The sequence below is a fragment of the Uncinocarpus reesii genome, genomic scaffold, assembly GCF_000003515.1.
Source record: "Uncinocarpus reesii 1704 scaffold_4 genomic scaffold, whole genome shotgun sequence".
Lineage (NCBI taxonomy): Eukaryota > Fungi > Ascomycota > Eurotiomycetes > Onygenales > Onygenaceae > Uncinocarpus > Uncinocarpus reesii.
The window spans coordinates 2,365,180-2,375,715 of NW_003052497.1; the positions used below are offsets into that span (position 1 = coordinate 2,365,180).

General features: G+C 49.9%; 2 protein-coding genes across 2 annotated transcripts; both read left to right on the forward strand.

Annotated features, from left to right (window-relative positions):
- Window positions 1-1,311: 1,311 nt before the first annotated feature.
- On the forward strand, window positions 1,312-2,156 carry UREG_06941 (uncharacterized protein; the record flags this gene model as incomplete). Its single annotated transcript, XM_002583928.1, has 3 exons — window positions 1,312-1,360; window positions 1,424-1,491; window positions 1,551-2,156. The coding sequence occupies 3 exons, from the start codon at window positions 1,312-1,314 to the stop codon at window positions 2,154-2,156; spliced, it is 723 nt and encodes a 240-aa protein (XP_002583974.1).
- A 3,729-nt stretch (window positions 2,157-5,885) lies between these two features.
- Window positions 5,886-10,383, forward strand: UREG_06942 (uncharacterized protein; the record flags this gene model as incomplete). The annotated part of the gene is made up of 2 exons (XM_002583929.1): window positions 5,886-8,406; window positions 8,474-10,383. The coding sequence occupies 2 exons, from the start codon at window positions 5,886-5,888 to the stop codon at window positions 10,381-10,383; spliced, it is 4,431 nt and encodes a 1,476-aa protein (XP_002583975.1).
- Between the last annotated feature and the right edge of the window lie 153 nt (window positions 10,384-10,536).

Here is a 10,536-nt window from a genome sequence, read left to right on the forward strand (position 1 = left end):
ACTAAAATTAAGAAGCCACACTGGTCAAGCTTGATGACTTTCACTGGTCTTGGGCTTCGTTGCCGGCCTGTAAACCGGTTTAACAAATCTGACTGAGAATAATTAGCTGCGATAACCTAAAACTTGAGGACGCGTAGTCTTCCTTACTGAAAGTGAGCAAAAGGTCAAACCAAGCAGCCACACCAGTCAAGCTTGATGGCGTTTGCTAGTTTTGAGACTTTGGTGCCAAACTCGTAGAAGGAGTTGCCTCGAATGCAATTGCGGCTTCAATAAAGAAACACAGATCAAAAATATCTGCAAGGCAAGTGTTCAAATAGAGAGGAACTTGTATGCTCAGGATATGAGAGATGGGACGGAAGGTGTGAAAAGGTTTTGTGAAGCTCTGAAGGAAATGTTCTCGAATGTGAGAAGAAGAAAAGAGGAAGGAAAGAAAGGTTCTCGAAGCTCAGAAGAAGAATTTATGTTTGTGGACGTGTTCCTCTCTCAGAACATGTGACGGAAACAGAAATACAGGCACACATCTGAGGGCAGGTATCAAAAGAGGCCCGTATTTTAACGCAGTCATGGAATCCTCCGGACACGTTTCAGAGGGGCATTGCCTGTGGGAGCCAGCCTGCTAGCTCCCACTTGAGATCTTTTACTCAATCTCAGAATTGACTACAAGTGACACAAAGGCATCATCCACCGCTGAAATATGCCAGTCACACAGTGCATAGAAAGAACGAGCTTGCACCGCCAGAGGGCTTTCCCATCCTCTGGCCATGCTTGGTGGATTCTACCAAGAGGTAGAACAGATGATAGCAAGTAGAAAGACACACTCCAATCCACAGGCTCTATTCGAGACCACACTGTCCGTAGAGGTCTGCCTGCCGCCATTCCATATATATTATGCGAGTGCAGTTCAAGATGGACGTCGTCTGAAGTGGAAAAAGGGGGCGCTGTCTGACATAAGCAGCCGTGCGCCAAACAGAGCAAACATGTGGACGGCGTTGCCAAGGCCGATTAGCCCAAACTGGTGGTGCAGCTCATCAAGAGGTGCAGATGCTCGTCTTGTTGTTCCCCTCTTCTCCCCGCCGTACGCTTCTTTTGTCGTTATCACCTATCGTGTGTTGGAGCCGAGTCTACTCTTTCATATCTTACTGAATATCCATAAAAAGACCCGGCCCTCGTACCTCATTTAGAGCTTCATATCTCTACACGTGCCCCGCCAGTCTCGCGACCTGCCCCTCCTTGCTCTGCTACTTTGCCTACAACTCAACACAGAATACCATAATCAACCCTTTGGATAACTAGTCTTTTGGTCTGCCCGTCATGGCCCCTCGCGGACGTGGAGGAAAATTCAGCAAACCCACCCGTGGCGGTATGCTAGCCTGAGAAGCTCTTTCGCTACTAGGTTCTAATGATTATTCCTTGACTATCTTAGGTGGCAAGCATTATAGCCGTGATATCCAGCCGTTAGACAAGGACGGAAACCCTATTGGGATGTGGAGGGTTTGTTTTCACTGTTCTTCAAATCACGCCCACTCTCCCTAACTGCGATTTGCTGACAGGACCCGAACGATGACCCTCTTTCCTCCGAAGAGGAAGACGACGATGAATCTGAGGAAGAGTCTGAAGATGAAGCAGGCCCTTCTAATGAACTAGCAGGGGAAATGACCCGCGAACAGCGCAAAGCGGCTGCCAAAGCTCGAAAAGAGGCCGCCATCGCCAAGAAAAGCCAGGTGGCGGCGGCTCCTGGAGACCTACCGCCGTCTGAGAGTGAGGAGGAATCCGATGAGGATATGCCAGCGAATCCTAATCATACTGCAAAGTCGCGCTCGCAGGCAGCTGACGCGATTAATGGAGCACCTGCACCTAGGGCCCCAGGAGAACTCTCCCGCCGTGAGCGTGAAGCGATCGAAGCCCAGCAGGCTCGAGAGCGATACATGAAACTCCATGCCGAGGGGAAGACAGATCAAGCTCGGGCTGATCTGGCGCGACTAGCCCTTGTCAAAGAACGACGCGAGGCAGAAAAGGCCCGAAAACAGGCCGAAAAGGAAGAACGTGAGGAGAGAGAGCGTGAGAAGGCAGAACAAAAAGCAAAGGAGGCCAAACTCCGCGATGCCGCGATGGGAACAAGTGGCAAAGGAGGTAAGAAGGTTGGAAAGAGCAAATGAGCAACCCCGGTCCTTGCGTTCATTGTCCCTATTCATGGTATGGCGGCATCTTCAGTTGATAATGTCGTCTGGACGAATTTTATTCGATGTGGCTTGTTTCAATTCAGCGAAGACTGCATCTGGCTTATCCCGTGTTGGCGAGAAAGGGCGATATTAAATCTAGAAGTGTGGGGTCTTGTTCATATCATGATCATCTGCTCAAATAACGACGCTATGATGTTGCATTACCAGACAGACAAACAGGGCAGCCTAACGGCCAGCTTTTCCGTCCTTTTCACTTCCGTAGGAATATGTCAATCACAGTACAAGGTGTTGGATCAGGGCAGATAGCTTTCGGGTAGCACCCCCCTTATCCAACTGGTGAAACCAATTTAAATATCTTCCCCTCATAATACTTTCCCAGTTCTTAGACTAGCCCATACTATAACGGATGGGACGGCCATCTTCACTCGGAGATACAGAAATGTTTATAGAGCCGCCAACTCGGAGTCAAGTAACTGCTCCCAAACATCGTTCGACTATGCTAAATTGGATATTTCGTACATTAATGCTGTAATACAATTTGAGCCCGCTAAAGCAACATTGTGTAACGACATGCAAGAGAAATCCGAGTCTATAAGTTGGGAACCGGCCATATCCCTGAAAAAATCACTCCGTAATGCATACAGTATCGAGGGAGATCACACGAAACACGAGGAAGCCAGGGGTCGCTCCCACCCAACTGTCCCAAGTGTATTCCCAAGAATTTAGTGTCCGCGGCGAGTAGCAATAGACGCATCTCAATCTATATTCCCCAGAAAAGACCGGCAACTGCCCCCCCTTGTCCCACGAGACCCCAACCCACAATCAAACTGACAAGCCACAGTATCGCTAGGATGGAAATTGGTAAAAGAAGGAGCTCCGTATGGTGGAGGAACGGAAGAGCGTTATAGCCAAGGAACGAGATATATATGTAATACGTAAACGCTGACAGGTAAAGTGTATTTCCAAGGAAGGTGGCAAGGAAGCTTGGAGAAGAGTCGGATTTGCGGGTAAGTAACGGGAGGAGGAGGAACTGGACTACATATAGATGAAGGTAAAGCGGGAAAAAAGCGCGGTTCGAGACCTATTCTCGTTAGCAGGCAAAGTCCCTCGGATGGAAAGATATCGGGGCTGTTCACATCAAAGCAATATCCAAATTCGACTTGCTCCTTCTCCCCCGGTTGCGCAAAAAGGCCTTGAGCAGCTCCGCGGCGCCGTACTCGTCCCAAACTCGACCTCATCCCTCGCCATTCGACAAGAGTGGATGCTGGGCCATTGGGCCCGAATATTCGTCCAATCACAAAGTATGCGATTGTAGAAATAAGTAATGAGGAGCCGATGAAGTGGATGAATATGAAGGAAGCGGAGAGTCGAACAATGGAGCCGAAACTGGGTCGATATGCCAAGCCCCATGCGAGAGCTGTGAGAAGGAGGAAGAAGGAAAGGAGGTATGTGAACGATGGGTCGGGTCGGTGCCATGTATTTTTCGTTTCTATTTAAATCCAATGCGTCAGATTGACAGTTCAAGATGGGTATATCGGAGATACGAACGTTTCTAGACAACTCTACGGTCAGTAATGTCATCGGCTAGGGATGCAATCTTAGAGGACGAACATGATAATACATTGACTTAAAAACTTTCTTTGGCGCAATTAAAAGAGACGTCATCTCCCAAATGGCCATCTCAAAGTCCATTTGCGGGAACTTGAACAACCTATTGTAGACGATCCCATCAGCTGAGGCCGCCGCAAGAAAATCAAACACAACAGATTCGGGCGATACGATACGCCGCTGGATGAATCCGATGGGCCTCACCTCCGGAAGAACCTTGGTAACCGTATAGAAGAGTTTCGACTCGGCGGAGACATCCCCCCGAAGTTGGCCGGACCGCCATGCTGACGGGGAACAGATATATGAGGGTTCATGGCCCCTCACCCGATGGGGGTTCCAGTTGCTACAACGTAAAGGCCTTGCAAATCCTATGCCCGAGACGTGTTCAGCAAGCCACCACAAATTGGCTTACATGTTTCAATCAAGCTTGACTTTGCTGATGATCATGGATGCTTGCTGATGATGATGATGAGGTTGGTAGACTGCCAAGGCCCAGTAGCTAGTCACGTGCATCCGGCTACGCAAGATCTTTTAAGCGTGCCAAGCATTTGACTCGTACGGAGTACGCTTCCGCTTGTTTTGGCGGAGACGATTCTATTATTTGTAGAGGTTCCAAAGAGTTTGGTGAGTTCATAGAAGCCTTTATCCAGTGGGTTGTAGACAAGACATGTATGCGCTCCATGGGGCCCTATGGTTTCAAACGAGTCGACAAGCGTGCGTACCTATGCATTTACGGGGCGATTGGGGTCAACTGCATCAAGAAGATGTCTGCCCATACGGAGTACTATGTACGGAGTAACTAGATCCCCAGGTTTAAGGATAATTCGTCAGGGCAAAAGGAGAAACGCACTTGGACGAAAGCTCACGACAAAGCCAGATAGTGGAGTGAACCACCCTGTACTCCGTACGGCGTATCTCGCATGGAATACTTCTCCTCTCAAAGCATCCACAATCAGTCTGTCCGCTGTGCTGACCTCATCAGGTGCCGTTTCGACCGTTAGCGCTTCCCCGTACGAACAACCTGACCGGAGTCGAAGCTAGACTAAAACTAGGCTAGCCTTACCCGATGACTTGCATTAAAACGGCTGTCCCGGGGCATTGATTGGCTGAGAGAGCCCCCAAGCCCCACCCTGTGTAACTTCGATACGCTGTTTCCCGTATTTAATTTACCCCTGATTCAGCTGCTGTTCCATCGCTCGTTCGCGGTCTTTGGATGCAACCTCCACCAGCTCGATCCTCGAGAGACGGGAGTTTGAGGCCCAAGCATCGAGTCACGCAAACCAAGACGAGCTTCGGCCAGTCGTTGTATCACCAGCCGTTTCATCTCATCAATCTCTCCCGGAGTTGGCGCCAGCGCTTGTTTTCGAGAGTGGTTAGTGGTTTGAACCATACCCGCGCCATGATCTGACGCCTGCGGTATCGACTGTCGTTTGGAACTGCTCAATCATAGCCCTCTCACTAGCGGCAGGGATTCGTCTCTTCTTCGACCGAAACCAATCGTCGAACGCAAGGTATCAATTTCCGTCTTGTCCCTCGTGAATCAGGCTCTCTCACATATGCGTTCTTCACACCTACGCGGCACTCGTTAATTGAAGGTTCTTGAGATCGCTGCCAGCCCATCGTTCCCTACGTACCTTCTTTGCACTTTGCGTGTAAGTCAACACTGTTTGCTCGACTGGAACCCTGCAGTTGTTGAATCTCCCTGCTCACACGCCGCTTTTCCCCATACATAATCCCCGTTATTAATCCATCCAGCCAGAGCTTGCCTAAATTTTCCTGCGTTTCCTAGGGACGGGCTTTCTGAGCCGTCAGTACGGTCGCTACCTCCCATCATCTCCCGTTCTCTCGTTTCCTAAAGTCCTCCCTGGACTCGTCTTTCCGGCTCCCTCGTTCTCGACCCCTTGTTGCAATTCCTCGACCTTGATTGCACGAGCCCGTTTTCATCCTGGCAATTCTCCCTGGTCCATGCGTTGACTCCTATGCTACTCTCCAATGGCAGTATTACCAACAATATCGCCGTAACTGCCCCTGAAAACCTTTCGTCGGGTTCGAATCAACGACTACGAATCTTCCGACAACCCCTTTGGGAAGTTGGGAATGTCTGCATACCAAATGTTTTCCCAAAACCCTTGGCAGCATGATCCATATTATGACAATTCACCACCACGGACACCTGGGCGCAATACCAAGCACCTGGGTGGCCGGAATCGACGTTTAGCGAATCGATCCTCCTTCCCTGAAACCTTTCTCGACGACCTAACCCCAGTCGATGCGAACCAACAAGAAGATTCGGAGGAAGAAGAGAAAGACCCCCATGACCTGTCGTTATCGCCGCGTCATGCCACTCGAGCTTCTATCGTCGATAATATGCTCCTTTCATTAGATCAATTTTCAGATTCCAATTTTAACACAGCAGGAGAAGCACAGCGTTACCAATCGCATGAACCCGACCCGTACATCCTATACTCTCGTTATGCCACTGCAAAACGTACTCGCCATCGCGGACACACCTTTTCTTCTTCCCTTTCGTCGGAAATAGGAACCCTCGAGGAGAACGGTGGTCGCTATTCAAGTCACTCTGGGCGCGGACGCCGCAGCAACAGCAGCTCTAATTTCCAATCTACGATGCGAAAGGTGGATGGCTTTGATGGAGCAGACAAATCGAGCAATCGCAGCAGGGTGTTCGAGGCGCAACGGGCTACCATGGGCAACCAATCCTCCCGATATTTGAGGAATGGGAGCCGTAGCAGCGATTCTTCCAACATAGACATCAACCAAATGTTGACCGGAGGTCATATTGGCAGAGCACGACGATCGATCAGCTTCGATTACGGGACGAATGGAGCATCGACATTGTCGGTGGACAATCCCATGTTACACTATGATGACATCAATGCTGCGCCTACTCCTCACGTACCTGCAGGACCGCGAAGAGCTCAATCTCCAGCGTTCAAAGACCTTTCTGGCGATCAGCAAGGCGCAGCGGCGAGTGCCAGACCCCCCGCCCTATCTCGCAAGAATAGCACCAAGTCCGCCCGAAGCATGTATAACAAACGGGGCCGACCCGATACTTTAGGCACAACCAGCATTAAAGGACGCCCGGGTGACAGTCGGTACCTCCGGGAGGCTCCCCCGGATATACCTCCCATACCGACTCACATTCATAGACCTGCGCCTAGTCCCACAATTGCATTCCATAAATCTTCCCAATTTCCCCCAGTCACAGAATCCATCACACCGCCTCCCGCAAAGGAGCGTTATGGGTTCTTTCGACGAGTCTTTGGGTCGTACAAGTCGTCACCCCCTACTCAACTCGAAAAGATCCAGGGTTTTGTGGGGGATAGTGAAATCTTCAGCCAGCCTAGAGAATCGCAGAGCGCACCGAACAGCTCGAAAGGCTATCCCACCCAAGGCCAACTTAATGGAGGTCAGGACAACGTTCCCGTCGTGACGAAAAAGCCATCTTCTTTTTTTCGTCGACGAAAGAGATCTACGACGGATCATGTTCCATCTCCGTTGGTCATACCCAACTCAAACATGAAACCCCGCTATGCAACAGGACATGTAAACGCGGAAGGAAGCCCGAGTGGTAGCTTACGTCAAATTATGAAACCGTACTTAGCAGACTCCTCTTCACCTGGCCTTGATCACTCCAAGCCTTTCGCGCAATCTGAAGTACATCTAGGTGAACTTGATGTTGACGCTGGAAATCAACAATCCAACCCTAAACCAGTACCTTATGACAGACCTCGGAACAAGTGGGTGTACGCAGATGGTGGACCGCAACTGTCGCACAATAAGGGTTCGAACATTGCAAAATCGAATCTAAAGCCGAACTTGACACCCCGTGACCGTGATGGTTCCTTCTTAGCGGACAGCAGTGGAAACGAAGGTGCCCCTACACAGAGCTCCGAGAATTCGTCTAGGCGGCCTATGACAAGCCCTGTTCCCGAAACATCGTCCCACAAATGCGCGTTAAATGGTAATGGGGCCAACAAAGACTCAAAGATTGGCGCTCGAGTTAATAATAAGCTGTCAGTCAACACTACCCTGAAGATGCGGGACGAGACCCAGCTCGAATCTGCATCGTCAACAGACGCCAAACAAGGGTTTACCAAGCCTAAGGGAGCTTCTGACAGTGTCAGCCAATCTCCTCCGATTTCAGCATCTACCACCGCATCCCATTATCAGACCGCCTTCAATACACCGTTGTTGAGTCCAGCCGAAGATCCTAGTTTGAAGTTGGGAAAGAAACTTACAGCGCCGACGCCGCCAATTAAAGAAAGTATAGAGGAATTGAATGAGCCTACTCTTGGTTCCAGCGGTATTCCCAGTGCATCAGATCGGGAACGAGCTCTGAAACTTTATGAAGACACATCTGAGGACAACTCAAATGAGGAGCTTACTGCAACCTGGCTTGGAAATCCTCATAGAGCTGGAATTCGAAAAGCATACATGGACTTGTTCGACTGGTTGGATATGAATATCTTGGCAGCACTACGCAGTTTGTGTTCCAAAATTGCTCTGAAGGGCGAGACGCAGCAAGTTGATCGAGTTCTTGATGCGTTTTCAACTCGTTGGTGTGAATGCAACCCCAAACATGGGTTTAAAGCAACAGGTATGATTAACAACCCTTTGGTGCCTTTCATAATCGATTAGGTGTTTGGGCTAATGAACATCCCCAGACGTCGTTCACACGATATGCTATTCACTTTTACTCTTGAATACCGACCTTCATATGGCAGACATTGACCAAAAGATGACTCGAAGCCAGTTTATTCGCAATACAATGCCTACAATTCAGAGGGTGGTAGAGGACGCAGCACCCGATGCCTTCGAAACCATCAACCCTTCAGCGAAGCTCCAACGCCCTCGAAGTATATACGATACCGGGATGTTACCTCGGGCCCCAACTCCCTATCACGAAAAGAATGAGACTGAAGTAGACACGGCATCCAGCTTGTTGAAACCTCAAGATCAAGCTCCAAAGTCGAATACAGTGACCAATATCTCCACTCTCATCAGTGGTGACATGCCTAGCAGTTCAGGCCAACTGAATAGCATGCCATTTCGTGGTACACAGAAGGCATGGGAGAATCAAGTGGAACTGGTTCTCAAGGACTTTTATAACTCCATTCAGAAGAGGCGGCTACCGTTGCGGGGGATTCAAGCAGAGTCTGAAGAACAACAACCCTCCAATAACTTCTTAACGCTTACTGGAAACATGTTAAGGAGGACTCCTAGTACCCTGAGTAGAGCTACTGCGCCGGATGTATTCAGTCGTGGCCGCTCTTCAGACAATAGATTGTCTACCGCCCGATGGGCATCTAAACCAAGATCACGGCCCAGAGTGTATCCACCCTCGGCAATGACGTCCAGTCGGACGAGTTTAGACGACCAGTCTGTTTGGTCGCCCACCGCGTCCAGCACGTGGAGCAAGGCGTCCTTGGGCAAGACTCTAACCTCGATGTCGGTTGATACATTGGGTTCCGATTACCCGCGTCCCGACTATCAGCAATCAATTGGATTTGCAAACGCGTTAAGCCATGCCATCATCCGAGAAGATTCAGCAAGCTTCATTGTTGGAGCGGAAGACTCTACTCGAGCCGAGGCTTTGCTTGAGGACGAAACGCTAGAGCTCGCGGGAGCTCCGTGGGCCAAGGAGGGTAGCATGAAACACAAACACCACCTTGACTCTGTGGATAAGCGAGCAAAAGATCGGAATTGGAATGAGACGTTTGCGGTCATTCAGCGAGGGTGGATGCGACTATTTTCTTTTAATTCATCAACCAAGTCGATGCGGTTGAAGCCTAAACAGAGGCAAAATGGCGGTATCGTTGTTGGTGGAGGAAATTGGATGGAAAATGCAGAAGAAACGTGGAAATTCCTCCTTCGACATACTATCGCTAGTGCATTGCCTCAACCCGGCTATTCCAAGTCTCGACCTTATGTTTGGGCATTAAGCCTACCCACCGGAGCAGTTCACCTTTTCCAGGTTGGGACGCCGGAGATTGTCAAAGAGTTTGTGTCAACGGCGAATTATTGGAGCGCCAGACTCTCCAAGGAGCCCATGTTTGGTGGAATCAGTAACATTGAGTATGGCTGGAGCGACGCTGTCATCAATCGTGCCCTGGCTCAGACAGACGACCATAAACCCATGAGCTCCTCTGGGACTCGCGTGAGCATTCAAAGCTCAATTCGGAGCTCTCTCGATCAGCAGAGTGTTCGTCCAAGGCTACCTGCGGACAGAATCCATATTAGTGACTGGACGCCGCCCCAGCAAAGTATGATCGCGTCTTCTCATTCTGAAGAAGAACAGCTTACCGGCCTGCGTTCATACGTCCAATATGTGGAGGAAGAACTAAAACGCCATAACGAACTTCGAACTGCTATGCTTCTCGCATTTACTCCTAGACACCCAAACGCTACGAAGGCGCTGGCTAACTGGGAACGCAAATCATCGTACCTCCTCAGGGAGATTGTCAAGTTCCGCACCTATATCGACTGCTTACAAGCCGCCCAAGTGCAGAAAGAGAAGTTCTATAGCTCTCCTCGTCTTGATGAAGCGGAGACTGCAAACGGGGAGCAAGCGTAGCCTTCTCAACTTGGGATCTCGCATCGCCTAGGTATCGCCAATCAACCCATGGCTGGCAGCTCTTTTCTCTCCTTTCCGACTCGAATACACCTTTTTTTCAGCACTCTAGCTAGATCTCTTCTAGTACTACTCGACGCACTCGCATTACCTGCA